At 56.9% G+C, this 17,952-nt stretch overlaps 8 protein-coding genes across 8 annotated transcripts in view; 4 read left to right on the forward strand and 4 right to left on the reverse strand.

The window, feature by feature from the left end:
* ACA1_130420 (uncharacterized protein) overlaps positions 1–160 on the forward strand; it is a gene marked incomplete at both ends in the record, with an annotated part of 551 nt that extends 391 nt beyond the window's left edge. Inside the window, 2 exons of the mRNA XM_004336812.1 lie at positions 1–34; positions 94–160. The exon at positions 1–34 is cut by the window's left edge and continues 276 nt beyond it. Coding sequence (XP_004336860.1) covers positions 1–34; positions 94–160 — 101 coding nt within the window. The remainder of the gene's footprint in view (positions 35–93) is intronic.
* Positions 161–613: 453 nt separating this feature from the next.
* ACA1_130430 (uncharacterized protein) lies at positions 614–1,534 on the reverse strand (the record flags this gene model as incomplete). The annotated part of the gene is made up of 1 exon (XM_004336813.1): positions 614–1,534. One exon carries the CDS (start codon positions 1,532–1,534, stop codon positions 614–616), a length of 921 nt encoding a protein of 306 aa, XP_004336861.1.
* Positions 1,535–2,296: 762 nt separating this feature from the next.
* ACA1_130440 (uncharacterized protein) lies at positions 2,297–3,423 on the forward strand (the record flags this gene model as incomplete). The annotated part of the gene is made up of 6 exons (XM_004336814.1): positions 2,297–2,410; positions 2,519–2,608; positions 2,712–2,784; positions 2,878–2,933; positions 3,005–3,084; positions 3,168–3,423. The coding sequence occupies 6 exons, from the start codon at positions 2,297–2,299 to the stop codon at positions 3,421–3,423; spliced, it is 669 nt and encodes a 222-aa protein (XP_004336862.1).
* Positions 3,424–3,521: 98 nt separating this feature from the next.
* ACA1_130450 (BTB/POZ domain containing protein) lies at positions 3,522–7,089 on the reverse strand (the record flags this gene model as incomplete). The annotated part of the gene is made up of 11 exons (XM_004336815.1): positions 3,522–4,003; positions 4,115–4,568; positions 4,696–4,898; positions 5,042–5,108; positions 5,207–5,349; positions 5,454–5,603; positions 5,716–5,794; positions 6,189–6,391; positions 6,458–6,589; positions 6,709–6,843; positions 6,981–7,089. 11 exons carry the CDS (start codon positions 7,087–7,089, stop codon positions 3,522–3,524), a joined length of 2,157 nt encoding a protein of 718 aa, XP_004336863.1.
* A 225-nt stretch (positions 7,090–7,314) lies between these two features.
* On the reverse strand, positions 7,315–7,981 carry ACA1_130460 (C5orf4 protein; the record flags this gene model as incomplete). The annotated part of the gene is made up of 2 exons (XM_004336816.1): positions 7,315–7,680; positions 7,784–7,981. The coding sequence occupies 2 exons, from the start codon at positions 7,979–7,981 to the stop codon at positions 7,315–7,317; spliced, it is 564 nt and encodes a 187-aa protein (XP_004336864.1).
* Positions 7,982–8,850: 869 nt separating this feature from the next.
* ACA1_130470 (carbonate dehydratase, eukaryotictype domain containing protein) lies at positions 8,851–10,450 on the forward strand (the record flags this gene model as incomplete). The annotated part of the gene is made up of 9 exons (XM_004336817.1): positions 8,851–8,989; positions 9,063–9,111; positions 9,215–9,325; positions 9,408–9,489; positions 9,593–9,721; positions 9,781–9,858; positions 9,921–10,048; positions 10,146–10,230; positions 10,307–10,450. The coding sequence occupies 9 exons, from the start codon at positions 8,851–8,853 to the stop codon at positions 10,448–10,450; spliced, it is 945 nt and encodes a 314-aa protein (XP_004336865.1).
* Positions 10,451–10,591: 141 nt separating this feature from the next.
* On the reverse strand, positions 10,592–15,107 carry ACA1_130480 (RhoGEF domain containing protein; the record flags this gene model as incomplete). The annotated part of the gene is made up of 14 exons (XM_004336818.1): positions 10,592–10,705; positions 10,856–11,660; positions 11,756–11,893; positions 11,977–12,119; positions 12,196–12,287; positions 12,358–12,553; positions 12,741–12,899; positions 12,988–13,098; positions 13,225–13,479; positions 13,716–13,993; positions 14,086–14,166; positions 14,238–14,532; positions 14,729–14,817; positions 14,921–15,107. The coding sequence occupies 14 exons, from the start codon at positions 15,105–15,107 to the stop codon at positions 10,592–10,594; spliced, it is 2,943 nt and encodes a 980-aa protein (XP_004336866.1).
* A 428-nt stretch (positions 15,108–15,535) lies between these two features.
* ACA1_130490 (uncharacterized protein) lies at positions 15,536–17,825 on the forward strand (the record flags this gene model as incomplete). Its single annotated transcript, XM_004336819.1, has 10 exons — positions 15,536–15,621; positions 15,693–15,830; positions 15,938–15,991; positions 16,096–16,188; positions 16,273–16,419; positions 16,514–16,614; positions 16,769–16,986; positions 17,087–17,228; positions 17,368–17,525; positions 17,643–17,825. The coding sequence occupies 10 exons, from the start codon at positions 15,536–15,538 to the stop codon at positions 17,823–17,825; spliced, it is 1,320 nt and encodes a 439-aa protein (XP_004336867.1).
* Between the last annotated feature and the right edge of the window lie 127 nt (positions 17,826–17,952).

Below are 17,952 nucleotides of genomic sequence, written 5' to 3' on the forward strand. Positions count from 1 at the left end.
GACATCGCCACGCTCACCACGGCCACGAGCCTGCGTGCCGAGGAGGAGGCCAACGACCTCAACGGCTGACGTCGCCGCGCTCACCACGGCCAGAGCTGCCGCCGAGGAGGAGGCCAAGGCCCTCAAGGCTGACATCGCCGCGCTCACCACGCCTCAGTGACAACATGGCCAGCGAGATGGACAGGGAGTTGGAGAAGCGAGACAGGGCAATCGGGAAGCTCAAGGAGCAGGTCAAGGAGCTCAAGCGACAGGTAAACGGGCTCAAGGGGCAGGTTGAGGACCTCAACAGGCGTCTGGCCAAGGTCAAGAAATACGTCAACAATGCATAGGACCATGTGTGTTTGATCTGTGTTTGGCATGTACATAAAAACAACTTATCAAGATGTGGTGTGGAGGGAGCTTGACAACAGATGGACGATGTCAATCCAGTTTATTGCGGTTCCCCTGAAGTCGGTCCACCTCTTTGTGCGTCTGTACGTGGCCAAACACCTGGGGCTCCATGAAGTAGCAGCTCCCGTTCATGTTCGTGCACATGTGCCTCAGCTGCAGATCGATTGCTCGTGTCTTTCCAGCGGACAAAGCTGGAGAGGGATGGAACTCACATTGCTCAGTGTCACGTGAGCCCCCACACCCACCACATGTAGGCCACATGCGAAGAAGTGTACATACTCTGAAACGCTTTCATTACGCCGGTGGAACTGATGAGGTAGCTGTAGGTGCAGAGTGGGTGCCGCTCCCTGTTCTTGGCGGTGGTGAGGTACTCGCCGTACTCCGGCGGGAGTCCCTTCTCGGACAGGCACCACCCGGCCTGGATGAGCGCCCAACCGTCGGGCACCGATCGGACTGCCGACGGCCACACGTGCGTAAGCGAGGGGTTGACGATGATGTCGTCCTCGATCACCGACGCAGGCAGGAGATCGAAAAGCAGCGCGTAGTAGTAGAGCGTCATGTGCTTGAGCGACAGCGACATCTCTCGCTTGGACACGACATACTTCTCGCGCTTGGGCCAGAAGCAGGCGATCGTGGCCGTGTCGTTGTTGATCTGGGCCACATCAAGGTGCGGCTCCTCCCAGAGCATGAGCATGCCCGAGCTCTCCAGGCCGTACGGCCGCAGCTGGTCCAGCACCTGCTGCTGGCGTGGCTTGAACTTCTCGTAGGAGACCAGGAAGAGGCGCTGGGTGCCGTACCCGATGTCGGAGCCCTGCCAGCCGGCCCGCGAGAGCTTGGGGCGCTGCACGGGCGGCTGAGAGTACTCGTGGAGGAGGTGGCTCACGACGTAGCGGCGCAGGTGGTGGCGCACGCAGTCCGGCACGTTGGTCCAGTCGAACTGCCGCTCGCGCTCGCTCAGCTTCCGGTCGAGCATCGCTCTCAGAGGCTCCCCCAGCGCAGCTACACTGAAGGCTTCTTCCGATTCGGGGTGGGTCTCAGGGCAGTGCGTACACCTCAAACTCAGCTGCAGAAGGAAAATGAGCGAGCACAGCAGCAGCAAGAAGAGGCCCAGCTCGAGCCTGCGCGGGCTCTTCCGCAGCACCATCTCCACCCAACCTACTCGCTGGGGGGCAGTTCTTCATGCCTATTTCTACTTTTTATTTTAAATCCGAAAAAGGAAAATGTAACAAAAAAAGGAGATAAAATCAAAATCCCTCAAGGGGCACAAAAAAGAAATTGTTTTCTTTACCCAAGGGGAAGATGCTGTTGCGATGGTGGGGCTGCCTGACCTTTGTGCTGTCCGTTATTCTGGTGCTGGGCTCTCTTCTCGTGCTCCAGCGGCACTCTTGGCCTGGCCAGCCCACCGAGGTCAAGAGCTGGGCCGAAAGCCAACACACTTACCTGTGGGAGAGATCCAGGTCCCATAACTACCCAGGGTCTACTTACGCATTTTACCTGGACTGCGGACCACCACTCGAGCCGCTGCAACAGGTGAAGCCAGCCCTTTTGGCCCAGCAACCACCTTTTTCTTCGCCTCATGCCGCACTCCCTACCAGGAGTCATGGGCTGTGTTTCACTGCGACGAGAGAGCATCTGTGGGACACTGGCCAGGGTGCATCGCGCAGGCTTGGAGCATCCACACTCTCGCCCTGGCAACTGGGTGCGCAACCGCGCAACCCTTTCAGCAACAATCGCCAGGCTTGTAGTGTTGATGGCTTGCAATTGTTATTCTGCAGTGGGCCGTCTATACGAGTGCTGTCGTCGCCCAAGAGGCTGCGGTGGGCTATGGGTGCGCTTCCACAAGTTCAATCATTCATCCGACAACCACACACAACTTACGAGAAATTGTGCATTCAACTCCCCAGAAATGTTCGACTTTATGTTCGGCGATGTCGCGTACCGCGTCCGACCCAATGGTACCGCGTGCACCATAGCCGACCAGCACAACACCCAATTCACTGGCGGAGTGGAACGTATGCCGGTACGTTGATGCAACAGCCAGAAGCGGTCGCTTCCCTCACGGCTCACACACACACACGATATACGCCACACACGTGACACACATGACGCATGACTGTGTTCCACTTAGACCTTCTTGCGGCCTGAAATGGCTTTCACTCTCAAGGAGACTGTGTACTCGCGTCTGGGCCTGAAGTCCCACACCTCCCTCCCGGCCAAGGTACGTGTCACGGGCGATAGATTCTGTGTGTGTGGGTTCCATTCGCTCGAGCACGGGCTTGGCATGACACATGTCCGCTTCTCTTCTCTGCGCCTTCACACAGATAACGCTAGTCAGCAGAAAACGGAGCAGGAAATTCCTCAACGAATATCAGCTCGCCACCTTCCTCGAGCAAGGTAAGGCAACAGATCTCATCGCGCACACGCACGCGCACACTCACACGCACGACCGCACATACACGCACACACGCACTCATGTGAGTCCTTCAGAAACCCGCATGCCAGTCGCAGTGGTCGACTTCGCAAGCATCTCCCCCGCAGAGCAGGTTTGTGACCCCCCCCCCAAAACCACTCCTGCTCGTGCTGCCCTCCTCATCAGCCTTGTCTGCATCACCAGGTCGTGGTAATGCACGGCACGGGCATCTTCGTGGGCATGCACGGAGCCGTGTTTGCCAACTCTTTCTTCCTTCCCCGAGGGTACGACTGAGGCCCTCCACCTTCTTCAGGTCATGCTGACCTAATCCGTCTCTACTTCTCTCCGCGTTTGGTGGTCTGGCCAGGGCTGTGGCGATCGAGGTGTTCCCGGGTCGCTACTACCGGTCCATGTACAGCCTCTACGTCCAATCGGCCGGGGCGACCATGTACACCTACCACGAGCCCCACGTGACCAACATTACCTTCGACGTTTCCGAGCGGAATCTGGACGTCGAGGTGTCCCTCTCCTCCTTCTCGGTCCTGCTCACCAAGGCCACCCAGGCCTTCCACGACAACAACCAGCTCTACTACCGCAAGAGGCAACCCAGCTCCTGGCAGTGACCAACAACACTAAATAAGTTATTTATTTATGAATTTTCAATGTTGCATTGCAACAGGAAAAGGAAAAGGAAAAGGAAAAGGAAAAGGAAAAGACACTCCTACTGGAGGCAACAGGCCTTGGCGCCATCTGGCCGAGGCACTTTGCTCTGCGGCCCCGCGGAGGCGACGACCTCGAACTCGACGTGCGGTAGGCCCAGCATGCCGCGCACCACGAAGCCCCGCAGCCACTGCAGGCAGTCGGCCTCCATCAAGATGCCCCGCACCAGCGGACTGAACGCCCGCGTGACCGGCGGCAGCTTCGGCGCATCTGCCACAGCTGCCTCCTCCTTGTCCTGCTTACCATCGCCAGATGATGAGGATGATGACGATGACGATGACGACGACGACGAAGTGGTAGCGGCGGCTTCTGGTTGTGGCGTTGAGGCGGTGGTTGTCGCGGCGGTGGCGGTGGCGGTGTGCATGAAGAGGCTCCACATGTTGTCGAGGAGGAATTCGAAGCAGCGGAAGATGAGCACCGGCGATCGATGGAGAAGGCCCTCTCGCAGCAGATTCAACACGTTGGACGCCACCACCTTCCCGCCTGCTCCCCATTTCACCGCACGACACGCACAGCACGACACGACACACACGACACACGTGACACGGAGACCACAAAGAGGTGGATGAAGGCTGATGGGACATGGGTACGTACCGAGGAAGATGGCGCAGGCGTCTTCGAGGTCGAGAATCTCGTACTGGCCGGCGGCGGCCATCAGCGCGCTCGCCCCGTCTTGACCCACGCCCGATCGCTCGAGCCACGCCACGGCCGCGTCCAGCGCGCTGCTGTTGGCGAACAGCGGCCGCTGCCCTGGCTGCCCGCCACCAGCCGGCGCCGACTGGTGGCCATTGGTGCTCGGCCCACTCGCGCTGCCGGCCGCAGCTGGGGTGGTCCCGGGCTGAGCTGGAGGAGCCGCCGCCTCGAGGTGGACGCCGTAGACAAAGTCGAGCAGCAGGTTGAAGGTGGCCGGCGACATGTTGGGGATGGGGATCGTGAGCAGCGCCTCGGACGTGCGCTGGGCCTCGCGCATGCCGAGCGTGAACATGGCCTTGAACACCGCCGATCGACCCGCCAACAACAGCTTGTGCGCCGTCACCGTCTGATTGTCCTGTTGTCGTGTGCGTGTGCGTGTGCGTGTGCGGTCGTGCGTGTGCGGTCGTGCGTGTGTCGTGCGCGAGTGAGACGGCTGCGACGGAAGGAAAGGTGGAGGAAGCCACTCTCTCTCTCTCTTGCACCTCGTAGGGGAAGGAGAAGGTGACGTCGTGAAGCGACTTGTCGTCGCGCCACACGGCGAACGAGCCCAATTGAACCACCGTGCGGCGAATCGGAGCGAGGTACTCGGGGAGGTGCGCCGTCGTCGTCGAGATGGCGGTGGTGTCGGGTTGCGGCTCGGGTATGGCAGGCGGAACGACTGCAGTCCCACTGTAGATTTGCTCAACTGCATCAAAAAATGGTGGCGTGTGAGTGCCTGTACGGCGCGTGTCGTGTCGTGTCGTGTCATGTCGTGTCGTGTGCCATGTGTTCGATGATGAAAGCACAACGGAGTGTGCAGAGGGAGCAATAAAGACCAGGCGAATGCACCTCCAAACACGAGGCAGTTGAAGGCGGTCAGAATCGTGAGCGCACTGTCCTTGTTCTCCTGGAGCTCCTGCAGAACACAAATAAAAGTGAAATAATAAAAAATGCAATAAGAATAATAAGATTAAAAGATAAATAATATAAAACAAAAAGAAAGAAGAGAAAGACCTTGAAGAAGAGGGAGAGGCCATCGGCGTCGATGAAGAACTGTCGCTTTTCGGCCTTGTCCATGAACATGAAGGTCAATGCGAGCAGGGGCTTGAAGCCGTGTCCGTCTTTACCGCGCACCGAGCAGCACACCAGGCTCTTCACTGAACAAACCAAGCCTAAGCTCTCTACAATACGACACTCGCACACGCACACGCACACGCACACGCACACGCACACGCACACGCACACGACTCGCCATGCGTACCTCGAGCTCTCAGCTTCGTCACTCTGGGGTGGTAGACCTTGAGCACATCCGGGCGTTTGGGGAATTCGGTCTTGCACCTTACGTGGTAGAGTAGATAGCGCCAGACCGTGGGCAGGCATTCCTCTCGGATGACCTCCATCAGCGTGACCTCTGTATGTGCGTGCGCGGTAGCGCGTGTCGCGTGTCGCGTGTGCGGTTGTGCGTGTGCGGTGAGACTTGGTGCCAGGCCAATCCCACCTCGGGCATTGGTGGGGGGGGGTACCGTGTTGGGCCATGCTCATCAGTGCTTCGGAGAGGAAGCGCGAAGAAAAGTTTGAGCGCGCGTAGGTGTCGATGTAGTCCTTAATAAATGTCGGCAGGGACACCAACGCGAGCAGACTCGCGCCCTCAGCTTCATTTGCAAGGTGGTACCACATGTATATATGTATATTAAAAAGACACACACACGCATAAAGACATATTTATACATGTTTTCATCATCAGTCCATCAAATATATATGAAACGTGGAGCAGAAGGTGTTTTGCAACATTGCGTCTACGTACCTGAAGATGCCATGCAATGTACAATACCGCCTGCATTCGCCTTTGCCCATAAGCACTGGCCCGCTTTCACCTGTCAAACATTCGTGTCGTGTCGGTGGCCGTGTCGTGTCGTGTGTCGTTGGTGTGCGTGTGCGCCAGGTACTCATCAGAAAAGGCACCAGCGCACAAGATCACAGGCCAGGGTACTCGCACCTGAAAGATGTCGCGAATGACCGGGATGAGATCGCAACTGGCCAGCGCCAGGATGCGCGTCAGATCGGTGGCCATGATCCACAGGCACGAGGTCGCCCATCGCAGCCGCTGGCGCTTGGACTCGGCCAGCGGCGTGCGGCGGAGGAAGCCGGCCACGACCTCGATTCCGCCCTTGTTCGCCACGTGATCGCACGTGGCCTTCACTGAGCCCCCCCCCCCAATGTAAGTGCCGCGTGTAGCGTTCGTAGCGTGTGTCGCGTGTGGAGCACCTTTGACAGAGTGGGCCAGCACCCGCAAGAACTTCTTCTGTGCGAAGGGTAGGTCCGGCTGTGGCGTCACGTCGGCGATCCGGCGCAACAGGTGCTCGATCACTGCCTCGCTCAGCACAAGCGCGCTCGCTCCTGTGCTCCCGCCTGGTTGCGGTTTGTATGCCCAGATCAGACGCCCGCACTCTGCCCGCACACACGGCACACACGGCACACACGATAGATACGACACACACGGCACACAACACACGCACCCTGTTCCATGATGGGTGCCAAGGCTGCTGCGGCGTGGGCCTGCAAGAGGAGCCGGTACTCCTCATTGGCCACGGCGCCGGAAAGCACCTGCACTGCCTTTTGCTTCGTCTCCGCCGTCGTGCCTTGCTTCCACTCTGCGTCATTTTCGAAATGAGTAAATAACTATTCCTGGTTCTCTGGTACCTGCAAAGGCAATGATAATATAATAAAAAATAAAATAAAAATAAAATAAAAATAAAACAATTAATTATAAGTGGGGGGGGGCGCGCACCAGTGGCTTTGATCTGCTTGAGTTTGGCCAGGGCCAAAAGGAGCTCCGCTTCGGCTGTGTCTCCGGTTGAGATTTGGGCGAGTGCCCGCTGTATGTCCTCTTCCTGCATGGGTTGGATGTATTTATCTTTTCTTCGACGTCCCCCAACCTCGATATCTCTTCCTATGTTACAACTTCTGTCCACTCCGGAGTGGTGGGTTGAACGTTCGGTCCCCTTCCCTGGTGATCACTTTCACCCAAGCCATGCAACAACTCCTCCCCCTTTTCTGAATAGACAACATTTATTTATTGATGTATCATACATCAGACCTTGTTGACAGCTCTTCGACACGATCTAACCATCTACTCGGCGATGGGCGATGAGGGGCTTGTGTCGGGTCCCGTGGAGGTGGTCGAGAAGGCCCACGAGGCCGAAGTTGGTGTTGAAGCTGAGGTGGTGGTGGTCGTGGAATCGGGGGCTCGACAGGCCGCGGAGCCAGGGCAGGGCGTAGCCGCAGTGGTGGTTCGAGGTGCCGGTGACGGCGATCGCGGTCCACACCCACACGGTGGCCAGGTGGCTGCCCATCAGCAGCGGGCCGGCCAGGAGCGGCAGCATGTTGGACACCACGTACTCCACCGGGTGCGCGTACTCTGAGGCGATCGAGATCGGCGCCCTGAACTCGTGATGAATCTTGTGGATCCGCTGATAGTTCCACAAATGCTGCACGACACGACACGACACGACCAACGACACGACCAACGACACGACACGACGCGCACGCCACGTCAGCAGCGTACAGCGGAGAAGCTGGGGTGGAGCGTACGAGGGCGCGGTGGGAGTAGTAGAAGAGGACCTCCTCGACGGCCAAGAAGATGAGGAGATGGAGCACGACCTCGACGGCCGAGGGCAGCTCGGCCGAGTAGGCGATGCCGCGGGCCTCGAGTAGCGGCTGGAGGAGGAACGACACCGGAAGCTGCACCACGAACTGGTTGAACAGGACCCGCCGCACGCATCGGCCCATCTTCTCCGCACTCACTTCCTCCTGTGCACCACCAACCACATTCATATCTGATTTATTAATTTATATTATTTAAATTGTGAATTTATATTTTTTTAATAGAGTAGGTACAGGTTGCAGTTTGTAGTGGTAGAGCGGGGGCCATCTCATGATGTCGAGTGCCAGGAAGGGCGCATTGTACGCCCAGAACAGAACCTTGCAATGTTGATGACCCCCCCCCAAAGAGTTCTAGCTCATTCAGCAACCCAACCAACAAGCACTTCTCTGCAACAAGGAACAGGGCAGAGCACATATAGTGGAGAGGGTCCAGGTGATGAGAGTCGCCTGCCACGCCTCCATTTCTTGCCTGGTCAAGTCCCTGCGCCCTCCAATTCTGCCAGTTGTTGGCGCAATCTTAAGGTGGCCGAACAGCTGAGCAGTAACGGCAGGTGCGTTGAAAAGGCCTAAGAGCCTGAAGAATAACGACGAATGAAAACTCGGGGGTTGATTAATGTCGGATTGCGATTGGTTACCTTGAGTCCGGTTCAGCGTGTGGCTTGCGTCCAGCTGCAAGGTTTTACGTCATCACAGCCCAGAAAGAGAAACAACAAACGACACCACACGTAAGCGCTTGACCAAAACGAAGACCGCGCCCAAAGAACGAAACCAGATGCCTCTTCGCTCTCTCACCCCTTGCGAAAGGCTGGCTTTCGTCTTTCTCTTCGCTTTCGTTCTTTTTTGGTTCGGACCTAAAAACATTCACGTAGATGCTGTCGGACCCATCACCGAAGTCGTACGGAGCCTTCTCTTCTTCGTTCTTTTTCATGTCACCGAGTTGATGTTGATGCTGATGATCTCTTCCCCACTCTTTCTCTATCCAGCCTTGGCGCAAGATGCAGACCAGGTCTTCGTGGGAGCACGAAGAAGGGGAAGACGGCCATGGGTGGGACCACGCCGGGTGGAGCTACGACGGACCCACCGGTCCCCAGTACTGGGGCACCCTGACCCCCGACTACGCCCAGTGCAGCTCAGGTACTTCTCTGCGCCCGCGACCCATAAATTCTCCTCGCACAAACCGGTCGGACTTAAAATAAAACGACTTCAGGAGGCCGACAATCGCCCATCGATATCATCGAGTTCCGCACTTCGCGAAGGTAGCACTTTCTCGACTCTCTTCTGGTCGTGGGCCCTCTCCTCTATTAATGTGCTTCACGACTAAAAACAAACAAAACACAAACACTTGTTTGGCGATGACAGATTCCTGGGGGACTTGAAGTTCACGTACCCGACCAACGCCAGCGGCACGCTCTGGAACAATGGCCACACCATCGAATTCCACAGCGAGACCAACCTGTGGAGCCACATCTCGTACGCACGCACTCAAAAAACATGAACTCCAGCTTCGGTTGTGGATTTCTGAGAGCGACTCACCATCTTCGACTCGCTGTAGGGGCGGCCCTCTATACGAAGATCAGTACCACATCGTCTCGATGCACCTCCACGCCCCGTCCGAACATCAACTCAACGGCAAGGTGCACACTCTCTTGTCAGCGTCGCCAGCGCAAGATGTACTAACGCGTGGGTGAGCGTGTGCGTGTGCGTGTGCGATTTGTGCTGTGTGTGTCGTGCTTGCAGTACTACCCGCTGGAGCTGCACATCGTGCACCAGGCCCGAGGCACCATGGACCTGGTGGTGGTGGCCGTCTTCTTCGAGGAGGGTCCCTACTCCGAGTTCCTCGCCGAGTACGAGTACCCCATCCACGACGTACGTCTTGCCTTCGCTTCCCCCTTACCCGAGCGCTGCGCTCACGCGCGCGCCTCCAGATCGAGACCCCGGACGCGCACAGTCCGGTCGGCGGCATCGACGTGATGAGCGTGATACCACGCAACGCATCCTACTACGTACGCCGCCTCATCACTACCACTAGTCGGGGCTGCTTGCTGACGTGGCGGGTGTGGGGTAGTATTATCGTGGGTCGCTGACGATACCGGACTGCGACGAGCGGGTGACGTGGCTGGTGCTCTCGCACACGATGACCGCTCTCCCCGAACAGATCCAGGAGTTCACCAAGATCTATCCTCACATTAACAGGTACCGCAGCACACGCACACGCACCACCGCACACGCACCACCGCACACGCACACGCGCTCAACTCTGACACTCACTGGGTCGTGTGGTGTGTCACAGGCCAGTGCAGCCTCTGAACAGCCGCGTGGTGTATTTCCACGCCGAAGGCGACCCTAGCCTGCTGCCTCCCAATTTCCATATTCCCGTACGATCGCACAACTCACAACACGACACACACGACACGACACGAGCACTTACGTCGTGTGTGTGTTGGTTGGCAGGCACCGGTGGAGTGTCCGCCGAATGTTACGATCACGGTTCCGGAGAGGGATGACCCGCCAGAACACCACGTCTTGGGCATCTCGCTCGTCTTCTTCTGCCTCATTGCCCTCATGGTCTCCCTTCGAGCAGTGCGCCCGAAGTAGAGAGTAGAGAGTAGTCTGTGTCTTTTCTTTTTCTTTTTCTTTTAAAAAGAAATAAACACATGTAAAGAATAAATAGGAAGTAAATAATTAATTGTAAATAAATAATAAATAACACACCAACGTGGGTGGGTGAGTGCGTGCTCAGAGGAGGTCCTTTTCGTCCTTCTTCTGCTTCTGCTTCCAGGCGGGCATCTTGGCGAACTCCTCCTTGCTCATCCCGAACACAGTCCGGAACTCACCGGGCGCCAGCCACGTCTATTGTTGCGCAGGCTACGATGTCAACACGCCGCACACACGACACGACACACGACACGACACACGACACACACACGACACACACACACACGACACACACGACACACACGACACACGGACACACAGCTCACGGGAGGTAAGGAGATAAACCTCAAGTTTGGTGCGGTCGAGCTTGTCCTTCATCTTCTTGAGCTCCTCGTACGAATAGAACTCGCCTCCACCATCATCGTCGCCTCCCGACGGCGCCGACTTCGCATCGGCCGCCTTCTTGCTCGCCACCTCTGCCGACGCGCCCTTGTCGTGGCGGCCCTTTGCCTCGGCCTCGGCCGACGCGCCCTTCTCAGAGCTGGAGCCGGGCTTGCGCGGCGACTTGGCGCCGGACTCCAGTTCGTCGTCGTCGGCGCGGAGCTTGGTCGGCGTCGACCCGCTCTGGCTCACGCCGGCGGTGCCGTTGGTGGCACTGCCGACGGCGGTCCGGGTGATCGAAATTTCGATGCCGTCGCGCGACGGCGACCCCGTGGCGATGGTGCCTCGCCGCGCGCGGCCGCCGCCGGAGCTGGATGATGACAGCTTCTTCTCCTCGCGGAGCCGTTGCTTCTCGGCCTTCTTCTCCTCCTTCTTTCGCTTCTTCTCCTCCTTCTTCTTGAGCTTCTCGGCCTTCTTTTCCTCCCGCTTGCGCTGCTTGATCTCCTTCTCGCTCGAGTGCGACAGCGCCTGCTGCCGCGGGCTCGTCGGCGGCGACGTTGTCGACGTTGTCGTCGTCGACGTCGACGCGGCATTGTCGCAATTCGTGGTGTCGGTGTTGGTCACCACGATACCCGGCACCGGCGTGGCGCCGTTGCTGCCGTACTGCTCCTGGGGCGCCACCCCGGCGGCGGGCTCGGCCTTGGTCGGGGTCGCGGACCGGCTGTCGCTGCCAGCGCATGTCTTGCTTCGGGCCGGCTGCGGGCTCGACCTGGAATTTGGGGGGGCAGGAATGATGACGTCAGCACTCGCTAGATTTGCTGGGTGACGTCAGCACGAGGGTGTGATGGGGAGGTGAGGGGGTACTTCATGAGGTCTTGGGTGGCGGAGAGGGACTTCTCGGGCGCGGCCTCCTTGCGCTTGAGCTTGGCCGGGGCGAGGGTCTGGTGCTGCGCGAGGGCGGCCTCCACCTCGTCCAGCTCGCCCTGCAGCTGCTCGAACAATCTGTGCGCGCAACGTGAGTTGGTGCCGCACACACGCGACACACGCGACACACACGATACACACAACACACGCGCGCGACGTACTTGACGGTGTCCTTGCGCTGCGCCTTGGTTCGCCGTTTGGAGCGCTTGTCGCCGCCATCGGCCTCCTTGAATTCGTTGAGCTGCGCGAGGAGAGCCTCTCGCTTCCGCTTCAACTGTGTGACCACTTCGTTCTCCTCGTCCTCCTTGAGAGCCCAACACGAAAAGATACGTCGTCAATAACTGCTGTCGAAGAAGAAGCCGCTCCAAAGAAGAGCGTACAAAGTTGAGTTCGGCTCCGGTTTTCGTTGCTCGCGTCCGCCGTTTGAGTCGCTCCTCGGCCGAAATCTTGGGCTTCTCTCCCTTGTCGATCACTGGCAAGAAACAAACTAATAACAACTAATTAATTAATTAATTAATAAGAATAAGTGCAGTTGCGCGTACGTGATTCTTTGGTGGCCGTTTGGTTGGTCAGTTCGGCCTTGGACTTCTTGAAGTCCTTGACCCAGTCGTCCACCTCCTTTTTCGACTTGGCCTCGAGCCTGGCGAGGACCTTGTTCTTGCCCAGCTGCACGAACTCGATAACGTTCGAACCGGCCGGACCCTCCTTCAACTCCACGATCTGCAACTTGAAGGAATCCTACACCAACAAATAACCGAAACTTGAGTCGGCGTGTGCGTGTGCGTGTGCGTGTGCGTGTGCGTGTGCGTGTGCGTGTGCGTGTGCGTGTGCGTGTGCGTGTGCGTGTGCGTGTGCGTGTGCGTGTGCGTGTGCGTGTGCGTGTGCGTGTGCGTGTGCGTGTGCGTGTGGGGTGATGGGTGGGTACCTGGAACTTGACGCTGTGGCGGCCGAGCACCTTGAGCTTCTTGGAGGGCCGGCCCAGCACCACGATGTCGGTGAAGAGATAGGCCACCACCTCGTCCTTCGTTCCCTCATTAAACACCCCCTCGCGCACGTATCGGCGGCCGGGCTCGGTCAGATTGAGCTGTCACACAAAAATGGAAATGATTGAATTAGTTGCGGGACTTAGTTGCGTTGGTCCCGCTTGACGCCCGTGATGACAAGGCGCGCACCTTGTCGTTGCCGGTGATCTTGTTGGAGATCTCGAGCGTCTTGGAAACGTTCTCGGCTTCTCGCTTTCGCTCGTTGATGAAGGCGGCAATCGACTGGATCTTGTCTGTGGCCTGCAGGCAAACGAACACCAAATATAATAATAAATAAATAAATAAATATAAATATTTAAAGGTAAATAGAAATTCCTATAAACATATAAATAAATAAATAAATGTGCGATTGAAGATAAAGGGAACCTTCTTCAGGTTGTTGTAGTCTGGATGGTCTTCCCACGTGTGTCGCATCATGTCGGTGAGGAGCAGGTTGTATCGGGGGATCCTCTGCACCGGCATGATGAGGAACGACGCCAGGTCGAGCGACTTGCCCTCGGGGTGCTCCTTGCACTTCTGGAAATAGGCGGCCACCTCCTTCTTCTTCTGAACGCGCTCGATCACCGCCATCGAGGTGTTGAAGTTCTGTACATAGGCCGTGTAGACTTTGAGGTAGTCCACCTGTAGCGAAAAAGCAAGCACAACACACACGACATCGTTAGAGACACACACGCACACACGCACACACGCACACACGCACACACGCACACACGCACACACGCACACACGCACACACGCACACACGCACACACGCACACACGCACACACGCACACACGCACACACGCACACACGCACACACGCACACACGCACACACGCACACACGCACACACGCACACACGAGGAGAAGGAGCGTACGAGGCGAAGGAATATGTCGCCCAGACACTCGTAGGTGCCCCACTTGGCCACTCGGCTCTCGATTTCGGAGTAGAGCTCCGAGTTGAATGTGTAGAGCAGCGCGATGTCGGAGAAGATGGCTCGGACGTCCGCGGCGTTGATCAACGGCGAGCCCGAGGCGATGGCATCGTTGAGCGGGTTGAGCCAGACGGTGATGCACTGGTTCATGCTCTTCACGTAGAAGCTTTCCGTGTCGAGGATCTCGTGCGCCACTCGGCTGCGGTACGCCACGTTACGGACTAGAGCGAACACAACGGCGGCGACCCGTCAGTCTGAGATTGAGCTCAACTAAGCAAAGTCGATGCGAGAGAACGCGACAGAGAATACGCACCCATGGCCCTGTAGCGCTGCTTCTGCAGGTAGCCGCGCACGAGGCTCTGGAACCGGATGAAGGCCGGCACGTACGTGTTGACTGCAGACACAGAGGGGTGCGTTGAGTCCATAGTCCATGACGAAGCCACAGCGGTCAGTAAGTGCACGTACTGTCGACGCCGTTGCCGGCCATGAGGGCGAGCTTCTTGAGCACGATCTGCGGGGAGACCTTGGGCCGCGCGCCCGAGACGGGCTTGTCCTTGATGCGCACGAGCTGCTTCTTGACCTCGATGAGCTGCTTGTCGGTCAGCTTGGGCGGCTTCCACTGGTCGTCGATGACCAGCGGGGGCGCGCCCTCGTACTGCTGCTCCACCATGGCGGCGAGCGCGACCAAGCTCTCGATCACCAACACCATGCCCGTGCCCTCCCACAGCTCGGGGCCCTTGAAGAGCTTGAAGGCTGGCACCTGTAGCAGCAATCATCGATGAGCTTCATTGCGAAATCGTACGCTACAAAGTTGAAATTTGAGGTTTGTAGCGCGCCAAATGAAAAAATGGATGATGAAATGGATGAATCAATCGATTGCGAAGCTCTGGCTGATGAATCATCGTGGCACCATGGAGGGAGAAAGAGAAAGACAAGAGATGAGGATGAGATCGTACCCCCATGTCTTTGCAGGCGGCGAGGAAGAACTCCACATTTTCCTTCAATTTGAAGAGCTGCTTTGTGTCTTCTTGAATGCGAGGAATAGCTGCAGGGTGGACCAAAAGGAGATCAATGGATAAATTATTCAAACGATTCAAGAAAACTATAAATGAAAAATATAAATGCCGAACACGCAAACGGCTAGGTACCCCGTTCATCGAGACGTCGTATCACGTGGCACAGCACGACTCCGGTCTGTAGCGGACCTGCTAGGTCTTCGCTCTCCAGTTCCATCCCCAAGATCTCTTCAATCCATCTCTTGACACCATGCTGTTTCCTCTGCCATTGATCCACCTGCTCCTCAGTGACCTTCTTCCAGTCTCCCGTCGAGGCCATGGCAGCCGTTCTTCCTTCTCCTCCTCTTCTTCCTGAACTATCTCAAGATGCCCACCAAGGCAAACTCACGCAAGGTAGCGACCTTGGCCTTTCACTTCGACTCTGTCTCTTACGCGAGTTGCTGTGCCGCAATCAACGTTGCTGCACGACCGACAGCAATATAGCCCTAAATGAATTAATCAACCTATCAAACCAGCCAACCAGATTTCAAACGCAAAATGCGAGGGAAATGTGAAGTGAACATAAAAGAAAATCAACATAAACACGAAAGCGGGGCGACATCTTCGCGCTTGTGTTCTTCGTCTCCTCTTGTAATAACTCGTGAGAGGTACCTTGCTGGTGATTCGCTGAGCCGTGTTTCAATCATTATCTAATGATTAGTTGCCGGCACGCCATAAATCAATTAATCAATTTCTCAGGTACTCGAGATGGGCTGGTTTTCGGAGTGGCAGATGCCCTCCTTTGCGGCCTTCCGGAACTGGATCGGCTTCTTTGTTCTCGGCCTCTTCAACAAGTACACCCCCAGCCAATAACTTTATAAAAATAAAACAATAGAAAAATAACGAGCGACAATGTTTGGAGCAGTTTTGGGTATGTGATATTCCTGTCGGCGGCGGAGGACATCATGAAGGGCAGCAGCGGCGCCGTCTTGCTGGCCGACATCCTGCCCACACTCTGCACGAAGCTCATCGCGCCGTTCTTCATGCACCGCATCCCCTACTGGTAAACCCGCCACCACTCTCGTTGCTGTGTGCGTCGTGCGGTGGCGTGTGCGATTGCACATGCGTTTGTACGACACTCATGCCTACGAACGTTTGTTATCATCACAGGCTGCGAGTCGTGGTGTTGACCACCGCTGCTCTGGGCTCGTTCCAGCTGGTGGCGTGGGGCGAAAGGCACCGGCTTCCCTCCCTCTCTCTCCGCTCTTTCTGCCCTTCAGCTCCACGTCAGTCTCATCATCAAATGCGTGTCGACGTCGTCGAAACAGTGCCTGGCTGCGCTTGCTGGGCGTGGTGCTGGCCTCCTTCAGTGCCGGTTTCGGCGAAATCACATTCCTCGCTCTCGCCTCCTTCTACCCCAAGTACCGTTCTCCTGTCTTGTGTCGTGCGTGTGCGGTGGTGCGTGTGCGATTCTGACGTCGGTGAGGTGGTGTGATCACACGCAGGTTCACGTTGTCGGCGTGGAGCTCGGGTACGGGAGGCGCCGGCGTGTTGGGCGCGGTGGCCTACCTGGGCCTCACCGAGTGGATCGGACTCTCCTCCAAGATCTCCCTGCTCGCCGTCTCCCCTCTCCCCGTACTCATCGCTGTCAGGTAACTTAATTCGGCACCTCCGCTCCACTTCAGTCCTAGCCAGTTCGCTCACGTCCTGCGCTTGTGTCGTGTTGTGTGTGTCGTGTCTCTCCAGTTTCTTCGTTTTCATTACGGGGGAGCAAAACAAGAAGAAGATCATCTACATACCCGTCTCCGAAGAAGGTAATCACGCTCCCAACACCGAGATCGAAATGGGTGAGTCATTTTGGAACACTCTGCTGCTCCGTCGCAACCAATGGCCAGCATTTCATATTTTTATCATATATATATTTATATTTATATAGAACAATACTCACAGTAATATATTGTTTTATTTGTTGTCGATTGCGTGTTGTTGTCGTGGGTCCAGACGATCTGTCTCCACGATCGGCGGTGGAGGTGGACGAAGACGACGAGGCTGCGCCGTCGTTGGGTGGCACCTACGCAGCACAGCCGCCGCCGGTTGTCGACACCCGAGGCCTCTCCGTTCAGATCCTCGAGGACAGCTACGCCGCGCCACCTCCCTCCGGCCTGCCTCTGTTCCGCATGCGGATGCGACGCTTCTTCTCCCAATTCGCGCTCATCAAGGTATGTGCAATCGTGTGATGCGTGTGCGGTGGCGCGTGTTGCGTGTTGCGTGTTTTGTGTTGCGCGTCGCTCACCAGGGTGCGTGCGTGGGTGCACTCAGCCGCTGCTGCCCTACATGATCCCGCTGTTCTTCGTGTACTACTTCGAGTACGCCATCAACAGCGGCATCTCCGCCACCCTCGTCTTCGACGGGTGGGGCTCTGACAAGGTCTACAAGTACTACGGACTCATGTACCAGATCGGTACATACCTATCCTCCCTCACCCGCACACGCCGCACACGCCGCACGAACGGCACACGCACATATATGGCCGCACACGCACCGCACACGCACGATGGAGGAAACTCACATGTTGGTGTGTGTGCGGGGACGTGGCGCAGGCGTGTTCGTGTCGCGATCGTCGGTGGACATCTTTCCGATTGAGAAAATCTGGATTCCTGGAGTCCTCCAGGCGGCCAATTTTGTGTTCCTCCTCTGCCAGGCCTACTGGAACTTCGTGCCCTACGTCTACATCATCTTCCCCATCATCTTCTGGGAGGTACGCGCACCACCAACCTCCCTCCACCGCACACGCACGCACAAGACCACACCACCGCACACGCACCACCGCACACGTGTTTGATGTTAATGTAAATAACTGTGCGTGTGTGGGCAGGGTCTGTTGGGCGGAGCGACGTATGTGAACAGCATGTACATGATCTACAAAACCATCAGCGACAAGGATCGCGAGTTCTCGCTGGGAGTGGTCTCGCTCGCCGACGACGTCGGCATTTCGCTGGCCGCGCTCACCTCGGTCTTCCTCGAGAAGTGGCTCCGCCGACACAACAACATCCACTGATCGCCCACCAACACCAACTCTCTTTTCTTTCTTTTCTTTTCTTTCATTTTTTTACTTATGTTGCAGTGCAGCCATAAAAAACGAGGAACAATGTGCAAAATGTGGCTGGAAAATGTTTTAATATAGT

This window comes from Acanthamoeba castellanii (assembly GCF_000313135.1).
Source record: "Acanthamoeba castellanii str. Neff unplaced genomic scaffold scf7180000084698, whole genome shotgun sequence".
NCBI lineage: Eukaryota > Discosea > Longamoebia > Acanthamoebidae > Acanthamoeba > Acanthamoeba castellanii.